Source organism: Lethenteron reissneri, chromosome 8 (genome assembly GCF_015708825.2).
Source record: "Lethenteron reissneri isolate LAM-NWPU_2019-01 chromosome 8, ASM1570882v1, whole genome shotgun sequence".
Classification (NCBI taxonomy): Eukaryota; Metazoa; Chordata; class Hyperoartia; order Petromyzontiformes; family Petromyzontidae; genus Lethenteron; species Lethenteron reissneri.
Genome location: NC_083786.1, coordinates 4,806,503 through 4,828,343, shown reverse-complemented (window position 1 = coordinate 4,828,343; position 21,841 = coordinate 4,806,503). Strand labels below are relative to the sequence as shown.

The 21,841-nt window shown below is 48.0% G+C and overlaps 1 protein-coding gene across 1 annotated transcript in view; it reads left to right on the top strand.

Moving 5' to 3' along the window:
* PAX9 (paired box 9) overlaps positions 1 to 16,064 on the top strand; it is a 46,698-nt gene extending 30,634 nt beyond the window's left edge. Inside the window, 2 exon segments of the mRNA XM_061579135.1 lie at positions 11,880 to 12,165; positions 15,844 to 16,064. Of these exon segments, the coding sequence (XP_061435119.1) occupies positions 11,880 to 12,165; positions 15,844 to 15,932 (375 nt within the window). The 3' untranslated portion in view covers positions 15,933 to 16,064.
* Positions 16,065 to 21,841: the final 5,777 nt, after the last annotated feature.

The window sequence follows — 21,841 nt, the reverse complement described above, 5'->3', positions numbered from 1 at the left end:
GAGGAGGAGGGTTGCATGACGCAAATGTAACAATTGCTTCTCTATGACGACATGTCCTATGACGACATGTCCTATGAGGACATAATCCCGCGTGCTCCTGAGCGATGGTCCCGGAGCCAGTGTGATACATTCCACATGCCTATGCCGTGGAGCTGTCACGAGACACGCAGCACGCTTACTCGTCACCTCCCGCAAAGCGATGCGTGTTGATATTCATGACTTAGCAGCCGAGCACCACACCAGGCACTAAACGAACAGATGCAACGACTGTTAAAGCCAGGGGTCCCCAACCCCCGGGCCGCAGACCGGTCCGTGGCCTGTTAGGAACCGGGCCGCACAGCAGCAGGAGGTGAGAGCGGCGAGTCCGCGCGTGGCCCGTCAATTATTTTATTATTTACCACTTACGTCTGCGCCTCTTTCCCGCACTGCGCACTCGTCTCAGTCACAGTGTTGGTAAGCCCACAAGCTCTAACCCCTAGTAGCCAACATGAGTAGAAAACAACCGTCGCTGGAGAGCTTCTTTGAAAAGGGGGAAAGACCCAATGATGAACCACCCCACCCCCCGGTCCGTGAAAAAAATTGTCTTCCACGTAACCGATCCCTGGTGCCAAAACGGTTGGGGACCGCTGGTTTCAGCTACAGTGGCTCGACGAGGCTACGCGGAGAGAGACGTCTTCATCACCATCCAAATATAAAATGTCCTTTATACTGCGTCGCCTTCACAGACAGTTGGGGCAAGTGCTGTTGGCGAGCACTTTTGAAGGCTGGCACGGGACACGAGAGGGTGGTTGGTCAACACCGCGCCCGGTCGCCTTTGTCTCCCCAGTGTTGATGTTCACACACCGCCAAGGCTGAGTCGACCCAACGGGAGGCACGGGACCGGTTCAAATTGTCGCCACTGTTATTGGTCGTGAGCGGGAATCGGAACTGGGGGGGTCGCCGCTGCGTTATCGTAGACACACACACAGAGAGAGGGAGAGAGAGAGCCATGCTGCATCCCACACTTCTTAACGCAAAATTTAACGCGGACAAAAACACGTTTGGCAATTTCCTACGCAGCACTCACCGCGTGATAAACATGAGGTTGACCTTTCACCACCACCACCACCACCCACCCACAGCATGATAACCACGAGGTTAACCATTAAACATGACCCCACACAGCATGAATGATAACCACGTGGTTAACCATTAAACACGACCCCCACAGCATGATAACCACGTGGTTAACCTTTCACCAGCACCACTCACCGCATGATAACCACGTGGTTAACCTTTCACCACCATCACCCACCGTATGATAACCACGTGGTTAACCACTTACCACCACCCACCGCATGATAACCACGTGGTTAACCATTCACCACCACCACCCACCGCATGATAACCACGTGGTTAACCATTCACCACCACCACCCACCAATAAATATAATTCTGGGCTTACCACCACCTCGTGGGACTTCGACCATCGCCATCCTGGGAAATAACTCACCCTCGCCGGAGGGAGAGAAGTTTCCACCACTGGTTATCCATCTCAGGACCCCCTTAACAGAGATGCGGGTCTCTCCATTGCTCACTGAGAGACACACATACAGTATATATGTATTTGGACTTAATTTACATTTACTACACGCACTTACATCCCCGAATGCAAGTGTACGTTGCAGGCACGCGGCTATTGTTCCAGCCGTTATCCAAGCGTCTTCCCATTGTTCTCCAGTATTCCCATTGTTCTACAGTATGTCCATTGTTCTCCAGTATTCCCATTGTTCTACAGTATGTCTATTGTTCTCCAGTATTCCCATTGTTCTAAAGTATGTCCATTGTTCTCCAGTATTACCATTGTGCTACAGTATGTCCATTGTTCTACAGTATGTCCATTGTTCTCCAGTATTCCCATTGTGCTACAGTATGTCCATTGTTCAACAGTATGTCCATTGTTCTCCAGTATTCCCATCATTCTCCAGTACCCCGTTGTTCTACAGTATTCCCATTGCTCCAACTGCAGTTCAATACAAAACACGTGCATGCATTTGGGGGGTGGAGGGGGTGTCATACAGACAATGCCGCGTTATCCTAGTAGCAAAAGTAGCTACACATGCTACGGGCCCCGCACTTTCCAGGGCCCCGCGCTAAATGCTTTCAAGCTATCAATTCCCGTTCAGTGACTTTGCACTTGCTCTATTACGATAGTACTATACCGCCTTCAACTTTTATGAACGACTGGGTGTTTAGGGTTAGCGATGTGTCGTATTATCTGGCTGCATATCAAATGGCAAAATCCAATTACTTTACTATGCAAGTAAATAAATCTGTGTTTTAATATTTACGTGTTTTTTTTTACGTAAGGGCCCCTTAAGAACATATGCTACAGGCTCCCCGCACTCGCTGAATCCGGCACTGCATACAGAGCGTTGCCACGTCCACTGTCGGCACTCCGCGCCTCCTCCCGCCTCGCAGCTTCTGGCGCTCAGTCGCGGTGCCCGGCAGGGAGCACGCGCAGGACGACGGGACCCACAGGCTGCCCTGGTCTGGCCTGGCTCCCTGTCAACATTGACGCGAGCCCGCGGAGTTTATTGAGATATGGAGAGAGACGTTTAACTCGCAAGGAAGTGGAGGGTTGGGGGGGCGAAAGTGAGTTACAAAGTGCATCTCTTACGTGCACAGTGCACTGTCTCTGTGTGTATGTGGGGGGGGGGGGGTGTTTGCTCCTTCCATACAAAGCATTCGCAAATATCCACGTTGTGCACTACGATCGGTGGTGTACTAACGACTCCTGCCGCAGGTCGCGTGAGCTAGGCGCGCCGACTCTGAACGTGAACACAAAAATGCGCCCTCGTGGTTGTCACGAGGGAGCCCGTTCCGCTTGCAACGTGTCCCCTGATGGATGGGCCGCGTTGCCCCGCTGTACGTGGAGCGATCACCCCACACACACCACCACCACCCCCCCGTTCCCTCCCACGCGGTGTTCCGCCACCTGTGACCAAGTGTGGAAGATGGTTATTCTTTGGTTTTTTCGGTAAAGTCACGTATAAAAATAAAATAATAAATTAAATAATAGCATACGACGTTTCGATTGCTATCGTATGCTATTATTTAATTTATTATTTTATTTTTATACGTGACTTTACCGAAAAAACCAAAGAATAATTCCTGCAGTCACGAAAGCTCCAAAATTAAGATTGTGGGAGATGGGTTGGCCACCCACTTTCTCCTTCTGCGGAGAAATCTCGGAGCCAGCAGACGCAGTCGGTCATCTCCTCCTCACTCTCTCCCCTCTTCCTCCTTTCACGTCAGCCGCGGCACGAAGCGTCGCCCGCCCGCTATTGTCTACCCCACGGCACAACTCTGCCCGCGAGGAGCGATGAGCGTGAACCTACGACTGAGCACGCACGAAAAATGCTGCTATGCAGAAGGGGCATTTCCCGAAACGTCGCCTATCATGTGTATTTCGTTTTACCTGTTAGGGCAGTGTTTTTGACGAATATCACGATTTTTTTTATTTTTTGTTTGTTAAGCAACTCAACGTGTTTAATAACCGTGCCGTCGAGATGGGTTCAAGTGGAACGAGGCGGCGGGGGGAGGGGGTGAGAGACGCAATCCCCCCCCATCCCCCCCATCCCCCCCATCCCACCCCCTCCCCCCACCCCCTCCTTTGTTCCTTGGCACCTCGTAATCAACGCTTGCCTCGAGAACGGACGCGAACACGTGCTTGCGATTAGCTGCGCGCGATGCAGCCCGGCGTTGTGGAGCGGGGGGGGGGGGGGTCACGGTGTTTGCGGGGGTATTGTTGAGAGCAGCACCCCCTTGTCCACGCGGCACGTTCATGATCCGATCGATTGTCATGACACCACTGGGGCGGAGAAAACGACGCGACATCCATTTCACAGAGAGCCCGCGGCTGAACGAGATCTCTGAACAAAAGCCACGGGGTTAGCATGCTCCAAACTTTATTAATTCTAATTTCATTTTTTACCTACGTGACTTTATCGAAAGAACTAAGAGTATGCTCCAAACTCGCTTTTTTGTTGTTGCGGTGGTCATCGCCAGCAGTGGTCCTGAGCTCGTTGTGGAAATTCCACGTTACGATGGCAAGAACCGTGTAACCCATAAAACGGTCACTGCCCACCAAGCCTTGCAAGTGCAGTCGGTACAATTAGGTGGTGCATAGATTAAACGTTTTCTGGAAGAAAGATCAACCTCGGAGAGAATTTTAATTCACAAACTAACAATTAATCGCCATATTTCTTAAACAACCATGGTATTGTATATCTCGTATTTAATGTATTCGCGTGTGTCCATGCATATCTGTTTGTATAGTACGCGAAATAATTGCTTTGGTAGAAACCTAACCTCAATAAAAATGCCAGAAAGGGGGAATGGATAAATATAGTAAGCTGCCTTTCCTACGTCTCCTTCTCTCGATATCAATTCGGTAAATCTTCTATTTCGGACCCAAATCGTACAATAGGGCCGCACCTCTGGGCCACGTGCAATGCTTGAGGCACTCACCATGACGTCGTCGCTACACGATCACAAGACGCGTGCCCGAAATGCGATTAGAGCGAGAGCCACTGCCAACTCCACAGGGAACCAATTAACAGGGCACGGCGCGTCATGCAGCGTGAACAGGAGGCGTTAGCCACGCGTGGAAGGAGGATTGTAAACCCACGGGGTGCCACGGTGGCTAGGAGATGTTAGCTACCTGGGCTCGTATACAGGCCGTCGTGGGTTGGATCCCGACCCTGGCGTCTGCTGCTGTATACTTGGAGTCTGCGTGTGTATCTCTTTCTCTCTCGTCATCATCATCATCACGGTGGCTATGAGATGTTTGCTACCTCGCCTTGTATACAGGAGGTCGTGGGTTCCATCCCGACCCTGGCGTCTGTTGCTGTATGTTTGGAATTTGCGTCTCTCTCTCTCTCTCATCATCATCACGGTGGCTAGGAGATGTTAGCTACCTCGCCTCGTATACAGCAGGTCGTGGGTTCGATCCCGACCCTGGTGCCTGCTGCTGTATACTTTGAGTCTGCGTGTGTATCTATCTCTCATCATCATTTTGGTGGCTATGAGATATTAGCTACCTGGGCTTGTATACAGGAGGTCGTGGGTTCGATCCCGACCCTGGCGTCTGCTGCTGTATACTTGGAGTCTGCGTGTGTATCTCTTTCTCTCTCGTCATCATCATCATCACGGTGGCTAGGAGATGTTTGCTACCTCGCCTTGTTACAGGAGGTCGTGGGTTCCATCCCGACCCTGGCGTCTGTTGCTGTATGTTTGGAATTTGCGTGTCTCTCTCTCTCTCATCATCACGGTGGCTAGGTGATGTGAGCTACCTTGCCTCGTATACAGGAGGTCGTGGGTTCGATCCCGACCCTGGCGCCTGATGTTGTTTATTTGGAGTTTGCGTGTGTTTTTCTCTCTCCCTGCGACCGCGTGTTTTTTTCTTTCGGCCCCTTCGGGGTTTCCCGCCACATTTAGTATCAACGTGCGTTTAGAGTATTTAGCCGCTTTAAAGTTCCACATAAGCCACTTCGTTGAGGTATCGTTTTTGGAAAAGAGCTATTTAGGTCAGTGGGCCTTACCTGGTAAGATAAAAAATTATAGTTTAGTTTAGTGTGCCACGTGCACTCGATTAGTCCGACATGGTGAGGATAATACAAGGACAAGGAGCAGACAAAGCTAACTTTTGTTATTCTTAGCACATTCAGGATTTGTTTAAAGTCCACGTGGCGTCTTGTTCGAATGAGCAATTCATGTGGCGCTCACCTCGTGTTTACATCCCTGAGTCGGGAGTGGTGGAAATTCCTTTGGTGGGGGGTGAGCTTCTCCATAAAGACAATCAATGCTTTAATATCCCACAAAGCGGTACTATACATTGCAGTGCTGGTGATAATTACATTGAAGATAGGTATATATCGATTTTTTTTGCACGTGACTTAAACGTTCGTTGCACACGTATGGCCATGCACTTTACACGAGGGTGAATATTGTAGAGGTCTTCACAGGATTGGGAATTTCGACGCCTTACACTTATAAACGCAGCCACTGTAATGCGTGATTCTAGATTTGAAGTTTTTGTGACTGCAAGGATCCATACTCTTTGTTTTTTTCGGTGAAGTCACGTAGGTGAAAACAAAATAAAATAAAATAAAAATTTTAAAAATACATGTTTTTAGTTTTTTATTTGTATTTTATTTTGTTTTCACCTACGTGACTTTCCCGAAAAAAACAAGGAGTCTGTAATGCGTGACTCAAGGGACGCAGTGATGCCCACGGCCTGGTTGGTAGCAGTGGAACAGCGACCACCGGCACTGCACCGTAGAGACGCGGCCGCACGAGTTCCGAGTCCCGGCTACGGCCAATTAATGATCAGCGTGACAAGTGGCATCACGCAACCCGTTCGCCAAAATGTTCATGTAACACTGGTCAACACACTTTTTCTGGCATAAGGTATTCCAACGGTTTTAATGTGATTTTGGGGTGCTGATTCCAAATCTGGCATCAGTTTTTGTCTATCACATCAGGTTTTTGAGATATCAAATATTGCATTTTCAATAAAAACTGCAGAAGAAAAATATTAAATAAATGTGGATATCTACATAAAATGATATTATAAACACACTATCCTAAAAAATACAGCACCATATTTTAACACTAAAACAGTCGCTGACTCGCAACAACTTGCAATCATAAGTGACAGAGTTAATTTCGGGTAAAATCAATGAAAATGGGGTATGCCGATAGCATAAAAATGAGATGTGATAGAGCAAATCTGAGATCAGATTTAGAATCAGCACCCAGAAATTTGTCTAAAACAGCTGCAAAAAAGTCCAGGCCAGAAAAAAAAGTTATTTTTTTGTTGGCCAGTGTAATGATTATCACTAACGCGCATTGATACATTCGAATGTGTTGCTCGTGCCGAGTAAACTCGCGTGCAATCTGCGGCCCCTTTGTCAATCCATTGTCACGGCGGAGTTGTCCGTCTTGGCGGCTGGACCATGCTTCTTATTAGGGGAGCGGTGGTGTAGCGGTTAGCGCGCTGCGCTATGAACCTGGCGACCCGGGTTCGATTCCCGCTCACGGCCAACACCCAGTGACGATTATTTGAACCGGTCCTGGGCCTCCCCTAGGTCGACTCAGCCTCAAATGAGTATCCCGGTGCGATGTGTAAACATCGCCACTGGGGAGACAAAGGCGGTCGGGCGTGGTGCTGGCCATCCACCCCTTCGTGTACCTTCATAGGTGCTACTCGCTAATCACACCTGGCCCTACAGTCTGTTAAGGCTATACGGGGGATCTTTGTCTTTGTCATACTTTTACTCTGTCGCTGGCCCGTGTGGTTTGGTGAAAGAAAAAAAGTGCAAGGCGGGTTCAGGTATCACATTGGCAACGGCCGTGAACACGTGGTCGGTGAAGCGAACTCGGTTCGCCGGGGTTTGTAGTCGCAGTGCGCAAACCACTGCGGGATCTGTGAGTGAGAGAGATCTTCTCAGCTCCGATAAGATTAGTCCGGGGTCAACACAGATTCTGAATCGCGCGATCCTCGAGAAAATAGTGTAATCGCACACGGGGCGACACAACGAAGGGGGGGGGGAGCGGGAGAGTGGTGCACGGAGCGGGAAGGGCGCACATCGCACGGGGACAGCCAAAGAAGTGGAGATGGAACATTGGACGCGGGGTGGACTGCATAAGTACAGAACCCTCGTGGGACAGACGTCAGCATCCACGATGCCTTAACTCCAGTGTCCCCCGCCGACACAGGCCCAAGTACCGACTCACCCCCCCCCCCCCCAAGTTGTCGACATTTCTCACGAACGAGCCTTCACGATGTATAATTAATAATCCATCTAGCGCCCCTTGCACACCAGCTGATTCTATCGCTCCATCTCTGCGACTGAACGTGACCAGCCGGACTAAATCAATGGCGCGTTGATCGCGCTCCCTCTCTCGTTGGACATCTGCGCAGGGAAGAGCCTCATAGCTCATCGGATTCACTCATGGTCTAAATAAAGTTTCCGATCATTCACAGTCGGGGCTTTGTTGGGGGCGCGTGCGGTCGCGCGCGCGTGGGGCTTTGTTCCGTGTATTAGGGAGGCCCCGGCGAGTCAACGGAGTGACGCAATGGCTTAATGAGATCCAGAGCGCACACGCACACGCGCGCACGCACGCGCTTTCGCTCTGGCCGTTAACAAGCTCTCTCTCCTCTGCTGCGTTACGGCACCACGCCGTTTGGGCGGCTGGAGCGAAGGCTTTGAAATGGGGTCACTCTCTCGCTCCCTCCCTCGCTCCCTGCCGCTGTAATTTCCAATGGGAGATGACGCTCAAGCCCCGGTTCCCTTTAGCGCACTTAGCCTCCACGTGTGACCGCAGCGTTACGCGTAGGGGGGACAAACGGGGGGGGGGGGGGGGGGTCCACTTTTACGCAAAGCGAGTTTCGTGGGCTCACGTCATCGCGCGCGGTTGTCGCTGTGTCCATGTCCACCGCCGCCGACAGGCACCGGGCAGCGAAGCGCGGCGCGCAGGAAGCACAGAGGGAGGGCGCCACGCGAGGCTGGGAGCTCCAGCGAGCGGCCAGAGAGACACAAACACGTTGGCCACTTGGTCAGTAAGGGGCGATGAAGACGGGGGGAGGGGCTGGGGGGGGTGATGAAGACGGGGGGAGGGGCTGGGGGGGGGGGGTGATGAAGATGGGGGGAGGGGCTGGGGGGGGGGTCGATGAAGACGGGGGGAGGGGCTGGGGGGGATTGATGAAGATGGGGGGAGGGGCTGGGGGGGGGTTGATGAAGACGGGGGGAGGGGCTGGGGGGTTGATGAAGATGGGGGGAGGGGCGGGGGGGTTGATGAAGACGGGCGGAGGGGTGGGGGGGTTGATGAAGACGGGGGGGAGGGGCTGGGGGGGTTGATGAAGACGGGGGGAGGGGCTGGGGGGGTTGATGAAGATGGGGGGAGGGGCGGGGGGGGTTATGTTAGACAGGGGGAGGGGCGGGGGGGGTTGATGAAGACGGGGGGAGGGGCTGGGGGGGTTTTGAAGACGGGGGGAGGGGCTGGGGGGGGTTGATGAAGATGGGGGGAGGGGCGGGGGGGGTTATGTTAGACAGGGGGAGGGGCGGGGGGGGTTGATGAAGACGGGGGGAGGGGCTGGGGGGGTTTTGAAGACGGGGGGAGGGGCTGGGGGGGGGTTGATGAAGACGGGGGGAGGGGTGGGGGGGTATATACGCGGGATCATAGAAGTACAGTACAAACATTGGTTGTACTGCACTGCAGTCTTTTGCCCACGATGTAGCCGGTGCAGTCGCCGATGCACGGCGGCCCTGCGTACAATCACTACCCAGGCTTAAAACGGAGCTCTCCTTGCAAGTTGATCATCTGAAAAGGCGCGTCCATCACGAGTGGGCTTTTGGCAGGACGCGTCGCATCGATGATCGTAGCGGAAGTGTCAGCCAATGAGTGACGTGGCGTCCGAGAGGACCCTGGTACTGTGAAGGTGGTGGCGATTTGGGGAGGCCGTCATCCAGCAGTGGATCGAACATGCCCTGCTGGTGACGAGTGCGGTAGCAATAGAAGAACATTTTTTTCGATTTAAAGCTTTCGTGAATGCAGGGATTCATATTATTGGTTCTTTCGGTAAAGTCATGTAGAAGGGAAATAATAAAATAATAACAATAAAACACTTTATTTTATTATTTCCCTTCTACGTGATTTTACCGAAAGAACCAATAATAAGAACTTCGCATGTTTGTCTGTAGAAGTTGCGCGCGGGGCGATTGTGAGTTTCGGTTAGAAGGGGGTGTGGGGTGGGGGGAGTTGTTTCTGGACCTCGTTAAATCGAGGCCCTATGCTGTCCTTGTTCTCGTAAAGTTCACGGAGTCCCGAACGCGGCGCTTGCAAAAAGAACGGCGGGAGCTTCTTTTTTATCGCGTGTTTTTGTGTTTTGTGCACGACTGAAGATTCTCGCATCAATCAACAACGGCGATGCGTGGCACGCGGCAGGAGATTTAAACACGTGAATCTGTACACACACTGCATTGGGAGCTTTTAGGTGACGACGCACTGACCGTCTTGTCAAGTTTTCAAGTTGCATTTATTCGGTATAGCCCTGTGAGCCATGCTGCTCTTGAGTCGGGTGCAATCGCAACAAACAGAATATGAGCAGAGAACATCTTAAAGCGACGACGCGCAACAGAAACATTCTGGATAAACCAGCAAATCTTCCAGGAAAAAAAACACCGTATTACAACGCTGTGTGCAAAAATCCCAGTGTGATGCAAGTCAAACAACAACAACAACAACCATATGACAACTTCGATTCAAGCTATCAGGCCAACTCCGCACTTCCGCAAGAAACATGGCTTAACCATGTTTTCGAAATCACCAAAATAAAGTAATCATAGGAACTTTGATTCACATTTAACAATAAACGATACACACAACATGTACGACCAAACCTGCAGTCATATCCGGCAATCACTGGATGACGATGACTTAGCGTTTGGTGGCTGATTCATCGGGTCACCATGATGGCAGATTAATCACATGTCCGTGACCTATCATCGTTCCATGATGATGGTGATGACGAAATCGAACGACGTTAATTCGCCAATGAAAAGATGTTGTCCGATTTGCTAAACGGATGATGAAGCTCAAGTGAAATCTTCATGACTTTTTCTAATTACAATATTGTGACAATGGATTAAACCTTGGATCACCTGCTATTCAAAAGACGATGACATGGCTCAATGAAGACAATGATAATGGCCACTCCGCCTGAGACCCTCTCCACAACAAAGACAAAAGGGCCCACGTGTAGCAGACACATGCCGTTGTTGGGACAAGTGCTGCTAGCGAGCACCGATGAAAATAAAAACTTTTTTAAAAACACGCTTTAATGAAATGTACCGTACGAGTAATGGCAGAACTCCACGACTCCAAGAAGTGGGCCCGGGGCTTGCCATAACGTAAGGGGCCGTAGTGATTTACAACCAACTTCAGTTGAGCGTGGACAATTAGACCCAAGGCGAAACATAACATGTAAAAAAGATGGTTTAAACATTTTTTTTATTTTTAATGATAGAATATAGTATTGTCATCAGTATGACATAATTATACCATATTTGCAGTCGATACCACATTGGGAAGTGGGTTAAAATTGAGTTACAAGATTTGAGGATACGACAACAACAACAGACAGAGTGAGTTAAATAAAAGCGTGTAAAAAGAAAAGCCGGCACGACGGCGTGGTTTGGAGAGCATACACACTCGAGCGCCTAATGTTAACGTTTCAATGCCGAGCATACCTAGGGGAGGACCAAGACAGGTTCAGTTATCACCATCGCTGATGTTTCCAATTGGCCGGTAATCGAATCCTGGTCTCGCCAGGTTCGTAGCGTGGTACGCGAGGTGCTTCGTTCCTGGATGATCCCCGCAGCTTTCGCCTGTATGCCCAAAAATTTATTATCTGTCAACTCCCTCCCAAAGACAGATTCCCCTGGTCGGTGTAGCCTTCAAGAGACTGGTGGGGCAAGTGCTGTTTGCCAGAACCTAGGAAGGCCGGCACGGCACCACGAGGCGGTGGGTGGCCAGCACCACGCCCGGTGCTGATGTTTTCACACCGTGCCAAGTACTTCATTTGACGCCGAGTCAACCTAGTAGAGCCCCAGGACCGGTTCAAATGTCCGTCACATTGTCTCGTGGGCAGGTTTCGAACTTCTGTTCGCCCGGTGCCGAGCGCAGTTTGGCTAACCACTGCGCCACCGCTCCCCACACACAGAGACGCGTGCGTAAATCTCAATCTCCCCCGTGTCCGTGTTCTCTGTCGCCCTTTCTGCCTCCCTCCCTCCCTTACCCCCCTCCTCTCTCTCTCTCGTTAAACCCCCCAGGCGCACGCGTCTCTGCCGGCCGTGAGCAGCTTCGTGTCTGCGGCTCAGGGCGTCCGCGCCTACGGGAACCCGCAGACTCAGGTGCCCGCGGGCGCCTACGTGCAGTACGCGGGCCACCCTGGCGCCGGCTTCTTGCCCGAGGCGGCGGCGGGCTGGCAGGCTGCCCAGAGCAGCGGTGGGGCAGCGGCGGCAGGAGTAGCCGGTGGGCCTGCCCTCTCTGCCCTTCATCACGTGGCCGCCGAGCTGCCCTCTCCTGCACGCTACAAGACCGCGCCGGCCCGTGACGGTAGGCAGCTGTTGAAATACGCCAGGGTTAGCGTATAATAATAATCATCTTAATAATAGAGAGAGAGACACACACACACATGGTATAGGGTAGATAGACATCGTAAAGAGACGGATAGACACCGGTGCCACGCGAGCGAGTGAGGGAGGGAGCGAGCCATGGCCATCCCCACGTGTATCATAGCAATTGTGTAATGATGATGATGATGGTGGTAATGATATTGTTAATAACGTCAATTTTAGTAAAAAAAAAAGAAAGTGCGCTTATGTAAAAAAAATGTGTTAGAAATATATATGTACGCTGTATCACTGATGTATATCTATATATACAATACAGTGTACATGTATAGTGGCGTGTATGTGTCAACATATGTACTCTGTAATTGAGATATATGTAAAAACATACAGTAGTGTGGTGTTTTTTTAAGAAACTTTATACATATTTTTTTGTTGGTGTAAAAAAAGAAAAATTGCCCAAATGTTGTACGTGTTGTTCACTTTATAAGGGCTAAGCATTAGCCGCAGTTGTGTTGTTGTGGGTTTTTTGTTGTTGTCTTAAAGAGTGAATGGACGGAAGTTTTAGACATTTTAATCATGGAATGAAACAAAAAAATCATTGTGCTGTTTTGACATTTCCCTGTCCTTGAGCAAATCTGCCCACCTTGACTACCTACCCACCTACCCATATACCCACTTACTCCCCAACCACCTACCACACGTACCCACCTACCCACCAAAGTCCCTATTAACTCACCCACCCACCCACCTACTAACTCACCGTGCCTAGTCACCTACTCATCTAACTATCCACTTACCCACCCACCCACCTACCAACTCACCATGCCTACAGTCACCTACCCACCAAACTACCCACCCACCCACTTACCCACCCACTTACTCACCCACCTTGCCTAGTCACCAACCCACCAAACTACCCACCCACTTACCCACCCACCTACCAACTCACCTTGCCTCCACAGTCACATACCCACCTAACTATCCACCCACCCACTTACTCACCCACCTACCTACCAACTCATCTTGCCTACACAGTCACCTACCCACCAAACTACCCACCCACTTACCCACCTACCTACCTATCAACTCACCTCGTCTAGTCACCTACCCACCAAACTACCCACCCACTTATCCACCCACTTACCCACCCACTTACTCACCCACCTTGCCTAGTCACCTACCCACCAAACTATCCACCCACCCACTTACCCACCCACCTACCTACCAACTCACCTCGCTTAGTCACCTACCCACCTAACGACCCACCCACCCACTTACCCACCCACCTACCCAACGAAGTCCCTATTCACTGACCCATCTACTTATTTACTTACCCACCTACATAATCACCTTGCCCTAGCCTCCTACCCACCTAGCTTCTTGGTATGCAAACTCGTGTGCATTTGGGACTGGAAACTTAGGCTACCGTAAATAATGGAGGAGCAATGCCCGTACCATATTGGTTCAGGTTATTTATACCGCAGATGATGATGATGATGACCTGGCGTTAAATAGAGCATCGTTTATTGAAATTGCATTTGTGACGTTTTGCTTTCGTTTGTACAAAAGTAAAAAAAAACCCTCCGTATTTGAGTTGATTAAATATGTTGACTTCAACTCGCATTGACAGCGTGAATTCTTGTTTGGTTTGCATCTGAAACTCGTTCTTAATTGCTCCACGTAATTAATCACGGTGGACATTAACTGCCCGTAACAACGCATGCGATATTGATACGCACACGATGTCGTTTTCTCCGGATGTTTAAGACGCTCCGGGAAGTAAGACGGTCTACCACAACTAAATGCGTGACCAGATCTGGTCTCGCACGCACAGCGCTTACCGGAATTATATGTAAAAGACGCAACACACACACACCTCAACTTTTAGCTATGAAATAGAGGACATGGAAAACAAGTGCATCTTAAATCCAGAGAATGCGGTATACACACACACACAATACACAGTACAGTACAATTTTAGCAGGCTACATTACACACAGCATCATAACTCAGAAATGCACATGCCAGCAACAACAATCGTTGAATTCCCATTGAAACTCCCGATGAAGAATGGCATCCATCCATTCATTCCGAACACATTAATCGCGCGCAATGAAAAGGCCACGTTCAGCGAAACACTTGCGTAGACGGCATTTCACGAGGACATTGAGTGAACGCGCTGCCCAGACCCGTCGCGTTCGTGAGAGGCGGGGACGGGGACATCAACTCCGCCACCTACCCACAGACACCCCCAGTATAGGGTGATCCGTGTATAGATACCCCACTACGTTTTTTTTTCTTCTTGGTTCTTTCGGTAAAGTCACGTAGAAGGGAAATAATAAAATAATAAAAATTAAACATAATAAAATACAATTCTCACGACGTTTCGGCTACTACGCAAGCAGCCGTCCTCAGGTAAAGAATGACGGTTGCTTGCGTTGTAGCCGAAACGTCGTGAAAATTATTTTATTATGTTTTATTATTTTATTATTTCCCTTCTACGTGACTTTACCGAAAGAACCAAGAAGATGAATCCCTGCAGTCACGAAAGCTTTAAATCGAAACCCCACTACGTTGTTCAGCACCCTCCCCCCCCAGCCCCACCCACACTGCCGCCTCATTCTCCACTCAGCAGCTGATCGAACGTTGTGAGTGCAATTGGCCCCGCATCGTTGCAGAGTTGCATTGCGAATGGCGAGGAGGCCGAACGAGCCATTCACATGAAACCGTTGCCTTTTTAAAATCCTTCATATTTAGTTCGCTTGCTTGCTTAGGACCGTGCAAATCTTTCGGTCGTTTTTAACCCACTTCCCGTGATCCAATCGAGCTGAGATTTTCCACATAGACTCGTTGTGCGTGACAATTAATGTTCGTGAAATTTTTTTTCCAAAATTTTACACTTTTTAGGACAAAAAATTTATATTTAATTACCAATTGCTTAATGGTGCCATGCAATCATCTGACCCATAGGTGGCAGCCATCTCAAGCCAGAGGACGAGAGGACTCTAGCCGCCACGCATATAAAGGATTTATAGTGAAAAACTTTGTTTTTACGGGTTATACTTTTTCTCTTGTTATTGTAAATGGGGTATCTGTAAATGGATCGCACTTTTACGCGACTGTATTTTGGTCGGAGTAAACCATGATTGGTACACAAACGACGGATTTCACAATGAGGCTTTTATTAGTTTGTTTAAATGTAAAAAAACAATAACATTTCGGTTAAACCTATTTTGTCGATTGTTTTAAGTTGAGCAGAGTATTTGATGATGCTGTGAAATGCTGGGCATCTACGAAAAAGAGCTTTATAGCTAATCGGATTCCTCCAGTCAAAATAAATATTACTCTTTGGTTCTTTCGGTAAAGTCAGAAATCGTCCAAAATCGCGTGACGTCATTTATGGCCGGCCCCTAAGCGACGTCGTGATGCGATGCGCTTGCAACGCTCGATTGCGAACCATAATAATTGTCAATTTGAACGGAACAATTGAAGGGATGGAAATCGAGGCATCGGGTTTGAGAGGCGTGGGCTTTAGAGGGGTGTGGGGTTGGGAGGTGGGGGTAGTAGAGAATGGGGGGGGGGGGAGAGTTTAGTGAGCAATTAGTTTGCATGCAGCGCGAACGTCACGCCTTATATATTTATCCAATATTCTGTATTGCAGCGGAAGATCCGAGGGAAAGTAGTCCCGCGAGTAAATCATCGCACAGCGCCCACAGCACGCAAGGCCTGGCCACTGCTTCCTCGTCGTGAAAACAAAATAGTGCGTGGATTGATGCATGCGTCGAGCGAGAGAGGCTGCAAGGCGGATACTAATTTATACGGGACGGAATTGACTTTCTTGAAGATTAAAACCAACAAAAAAAATGTGACGACGATACCTCGTTCAACAGTTCTGGATTTGAAGCTTTCGTGACTGCACGGATTCATATTCTTAGGTTTTTTTCGTTAAAGTCACGTAGGTAAAAAATAAAAATTATTAAAAGTAAAATAAAAAAAGTAAAAAATCACGACGTTTCGGAGGCAACACAAGCTTCCGTCTTCAGGTGAAACCGTCACAGCACGATAGCTGTATCAAGTAAGAGAAATTCCAAGAACACAGTATTTGTATATATACTGGTTGAGGGTGGGAGGAGCCAAGGTAGGCTCTGAATATTATTGTTGTGACGTTCGGTGCGGATGAAACACGCTGTTAGGAATGGGCCTTTGTTGTGTAAACTAGGTGCGGATGATGTACTTTTATTAATTTAATTTTTTTACCTACGTGACTTTACCGAAAAAAAACCAAAGAATATGAATACTCGCCCAATAGCACCGCGTGTCATTGGCGATTGCCCCTTTGCTGTGGCTGTCCCAGGGTGTTGGGGAGGATGACGAGGAGCTAGAATCTATCATTGGGTTCTCGTGGATCACATCCTCTTCCGGCGTCGTGGTTCACAACATTGCAGACGACAAGACAAATGACACGGACGTTATGTTACATTTTTTAAAATATATTGTACATATCCTGAACCATATCTGGAAAGTGGAAAACAATGTGAAATTTGTTTTAAAGTTACCATTTCACGTGTACATTTTAAAGACACGTTCGGAGCACGAAAATCGCGTGAAATGTTTCAATCTTTTAATTGTACATTTTGAGATACTCATGTTGTATCCACAGATATGCATTCATACGCGTGTGACGAGTAGGGGAATATATTTTTTCCTTTATAAATTGTTCCCGGTCACGCCTTTAGGTTCTGATGTAAACTCAAACTAATTGTAACATTTCATAAACATTTTACAGCTCTCTATAAATAACACGCCGACTAAATGCTGTGTGCTTGTATGTATGTATATATACGTGATGCCATGGTTGTAAAATGCTCTGATTTCCTGACATTTCGTGATCACGAGGGCGACACTGTCGCTATGATCGGGTTAAACATTGCAACAGCAAGCGTGGACCTAAATAAGTCAAATTACCAGGGTCCTGCAAGGTTAACCTGCGCTGTTTACTCGTGAAAAAAAAAGACATTCGAAAGTAAAAAAAAATGAATGAGACTCTCCTTACATCCCATGTCTCACCTCTGACACACGCGCATGTAAACACATCGTGCCAGAGAAACGAATTGCATTATTTCGAGCAGGTAAGCTATACACAACAATTTCAGGACAATCTGCATTCACATCCTGATCACTTTTTTTACGACGTCTTTCCACCTTAGACATCTTTACACAACTGAAACACAGTTTGTTGTCCTTTCCCCCGCAACTCCGACGTGCACGGTTGGCTACGTACGGTGCAAAAGAAGTTCTACATACAATTGAATTTCACATCCTGAGCACTTTTTTTTTTCGGGACCTCTTCTACCTTCAAAATCTGACACGACTGAAACTCACTGCTGCTTGAACTACATCTGTCACCGAAGCGTGCAGGTAATCGACCCCTGTACATCTTCAGTCGGTTTAACATTTCCATTTCAGGGCAAAACTTCACCGCAAAACGCAGCTGTCCCCACCAGCACATAGCACGTACTACACTTGGCCATCATATACAAGTGAAAAAAACCCAGACTGCTTTGCGCAGCCGTGATGTGACGTCAAGGAAAGCACGTAGCAATAGTTGGCACGAAGCACTCCTCAAACATTGAGCAGCCAGTTCTGTCATGATTATGTTTTAACATCGTACCATCGGGATTATCAATTTGAGCGATTGGATGCAACTGGGGATATCTAAATGCAAAGTTTGTGGGTTAATATCATGGATAGAGCTGGGTAGAATGTCAATGATCGTCGATGTCTTTGAGAAACGACGTTGCTTCCCACAGAAATTATCGCGAGTCTACGAAGCTCCGGAAAGTAAGACGCACCAGAAACGTGTGCCCGATTGCCAATAAAGTGACGGAACATTCATATTTTGACGTACGCACGCATACACACCTACCGGATTATAAGACGCATCCATAACTTTTGCTTAAAAGAAACAGAAATGGAAACAACAAGAGGGCAATAATCCAGAAACACATTCCTGCGGAGGTAGCTGGTAGGAACGTTGGGTTGCTCGGTCAATGGCCAGGGTCAACGGCGGCGTAGTGTATTCCGCAAATATGCCCGACTGTGAGGGCGGGCACAAGCCGGTGTGAGTAGGTGAAACGTTGAGTTTTTTAAGGGCACCACGGGGTGACCAGACCCACCCCTCCCAGCCCCACCCTCCCGACCCAGCCCCTCCCCACCCAGCCTCTCCCCACCCAGCCCCTCCACCCTCCCTTCTCGACCCAGCCCCACCCTCCCATTTTTGGATTCACGACGGACGGGCGGATACAATAATCCCCTGCGGGCTGGTGTAACCAGGAGGTTCCTACCAGTAAAAATGGTCATTGTCTCTAAAGAAAATAAATAAAATGCAGGCTAACATCGAACCACCCTCGTATATTTTCGTACAAAAAAACTGCGTATGACAACACAACCGACTTCATAACGATTGCATTGCCAGCCAAAACTTCTTCCCCTGCATTCAATGAGAAGTACAATGGCTTCATCTTCTTGGTTCTTTCGGTAAAGTCACGTAGAAGGGAAGTAATACAATAATAAAAATAAAACATAATATAACAATTCTCACGACGTTTCGGCCACAACGCAAGCAGCCGTCCAATGGCTTGTTTAATAAAGACCCGCTTCGCTTCAGAGCTGAGTGCGTCCGTTGTACATATGATGTTCGTATGGTGGAATGTAAAGCTCTCCTTCGCTCTATACAGGTACCTGTATTCCCAGTTGTTACACATTGCCCTTAGAATCTGAGTTTCACTTCTAAACCAAAAGCAAACTATTTGTTATTTTTTACCAGGTAAGGCTCCACTCAGCTGTATTGCTCTTCTTCAGAAGCGATGGCCTGGCCACAAATGATAGCTCAACGAAGTGGCTCGTCACGTAGAAATGCATCGCAGCCAAACACTCTAAACGCGTGATGTTGATTCTAAACGTGGAAGGAAAAACCGACGGACCCGGAGAAAAATCCACGCGACCACGGGGAGACACAACACGAAAACTCCAAATATAAAGGCATCAGGGTCGGGATCGAACCCACGACCTCCTGAATACCAGGCGAGGTAGTTAGCACCTTGACTTAAAGCAACTTGATTTACAACACTATACTTGGCTTAGACCACATCAAATGTACTGTTGCTTGTATTGCTGAACGTCGTGTAGCCAACGGTATTAACGCCCTCGGTCCAACGAACCACCAACACGGTGTAACTTGTCATGGTTTAAAAAATAAAATTCACAAATTTGACTTTTACATATAGCTGCCTATATATTTCAGTCCTCAACGAGTTGTATATGCGGCGTCGTACTGCGCTGCACGTGGCTGATGCAGTACAGCTAAGAGGTACTTGCTGAAAGAGTTGAGATTGACGTTCAAGTACTGTTAATGCATGCATTCATCGGAGATATTCCAGTCTCTCTTTCGCACACACACAGACGCAATGCTTCTAAAGTGAACACGCACGTCCGGTCGCATTTCGACACCAGTACATTTCTTGGCCGCGTCGCATCAGATGCTACGTTTAGGCTGAGTCGACCGAGTGGAGGGCCAGACTCGGGTGAGATACCAGTGTCCACGTGGGGTCATCTGCGCGTGCATCGAAAGCATCAAGCCACGGTGGCAAAAATCCTCCGTGCAGACGAACAGGTTGTTGGGGACAAGTGCTGTTCGCGAGCACCTATCATCAACAAAGACGCACTCATACACACAGAGACTCGCGCACAAAGGTCCTCTGTTAGTCCTTCAGACTATCTTGACTTGTGCTCGAAACGAGCACCTACTAAAGACATCTAATCTGTACTTGTGTGTTGCACACTCCCGCTGAAGAAAAAAAAGAAAAAACTTAACACGTTTTTGTTGAAATACGTATTATTTAACATATTTAGTCAATTTTATTTAACATATCGAGCCGATATGTTGATTGACGTTATTTTATATTGAATTTTCATCTCACCATGCGGATAATTGCACCGTGTTTGCCATAAGTTTGTTCAGAGCCCTGGTGAGATGAAATGCCAACGGAATAAAATGCTTTGAAAATACGAATATATGCAGCTGCGATTGTTGTTCGTGGAAAGTTCGAGAGGAATAATGAGGCCACCTAACTGGAAACTAAATATTGCAATGTTATGAACTGGTGCTCTGCCCATTTCACTAATAACTAATGCTGCATCTCAGCGTGCCAGACGTGCTCCATTAAATGTTTTTTGTATGAATATAATATGCATGTCTGTTTGATCATTTTTATGTGCAGCAGCACTATTAAGTTATCTTCTTGGTTCTTTCGGTAAAGTCACGCTGTCTCCCCGACAGACAGACGCTGTCTCCCCGACAGACCTGGTCTTCACCTGAGGACGGCTGCTTGCGTTGTGGCCGAAACGTCGTGAGAATTATTTTATTATGTTTTATTTTTATTATTTTATTATTTCCCTTCTACGTGACTTTACCGAAAGAACCAAGAAGATGAATCCCTGCAGTCACGAAAGCTTCAAATCGACTATTAAGTTAATTAAGAGCAAACCTTTAACTGTCCAATCTCTAGGTATTCCGATGAGCAGTATATTCAAGCATCCATATGCCTATCATTAATTAAAAACACATTTTTCCAGCCTCTCGCATGTACTGTACCGCATTATGAATGCATTTATTGTAAATATTCAAAGGAGGTATAAAATGCAGAATAAAATTAATTTTAGCCATTCTCAACCCACCAATAAGATGAAGACTTCCTTTCACACGACTTATGCTGAGATTGTATTGAGCGGCATGACCCTTTAAAGTAATATACAGTCATTAATTAGAATCCATAGCAATCGATTTTCCAAACCTTTTTGTTTTTGGAATAAAAATGTCCTTGAACAAAGCAGCTGATTGGAGACCCACGTGAAATAAACACGTGCACCTGTAGAGGTTTAAGCACTCTCATTTGAGAATTCTTTGAACAAATATAAAATAAAACGTCGCTTGAACGTGATTTTCGGAGTCAAAAGGACACCCACAATGTGTCGAAATATGTATTTTCTATACATTCACAGCGGGATCATGCAATTCAAAGCAGCCCACCGCAGTGGAGCGGACGTGGAAATTGACGGGGATAAGGCGGGATATTTGAACTTTAGACTCCCCACTCTCTTGTGCAGAATGATTCCATGTGGGGTAAGAGGCCTACGTGGGGTAAAAGGCCCTTTTGTCTGTCCTGTTGCTGACAGAAGTGACGTCGTCGGACATGCTCAGCTTCAGATGCCCTCCTCTCGAGGCACGGGAGGCTGGTCCAGATATCTTGTGACCGCTCCAATTAATTGACCCCTAACATGTTTTCCTCTCTGCATATTCATTTCTGTTCCGAATAAACCTGACTTAAATATATGACGTTTTTGAGAATTCAATGTGGGTCACGAGACATCTACACCACCTTGTACAACTCAGCAAACCACGTGTTGCGAGCAACAGGACATTAAAAGCCCTTTTACCCCATGTAGTAGACTTTCAACAGACATTTGTTTATAACAAACGCTGGGTCCGGAAGACACACAGGGGTGATGGACCAAGCGTGTACATTGTATTTGATTTATTACATGGCATAGCACACACACACACACGTACGTATCGTTACCAACAGTGCACCGCGACATTG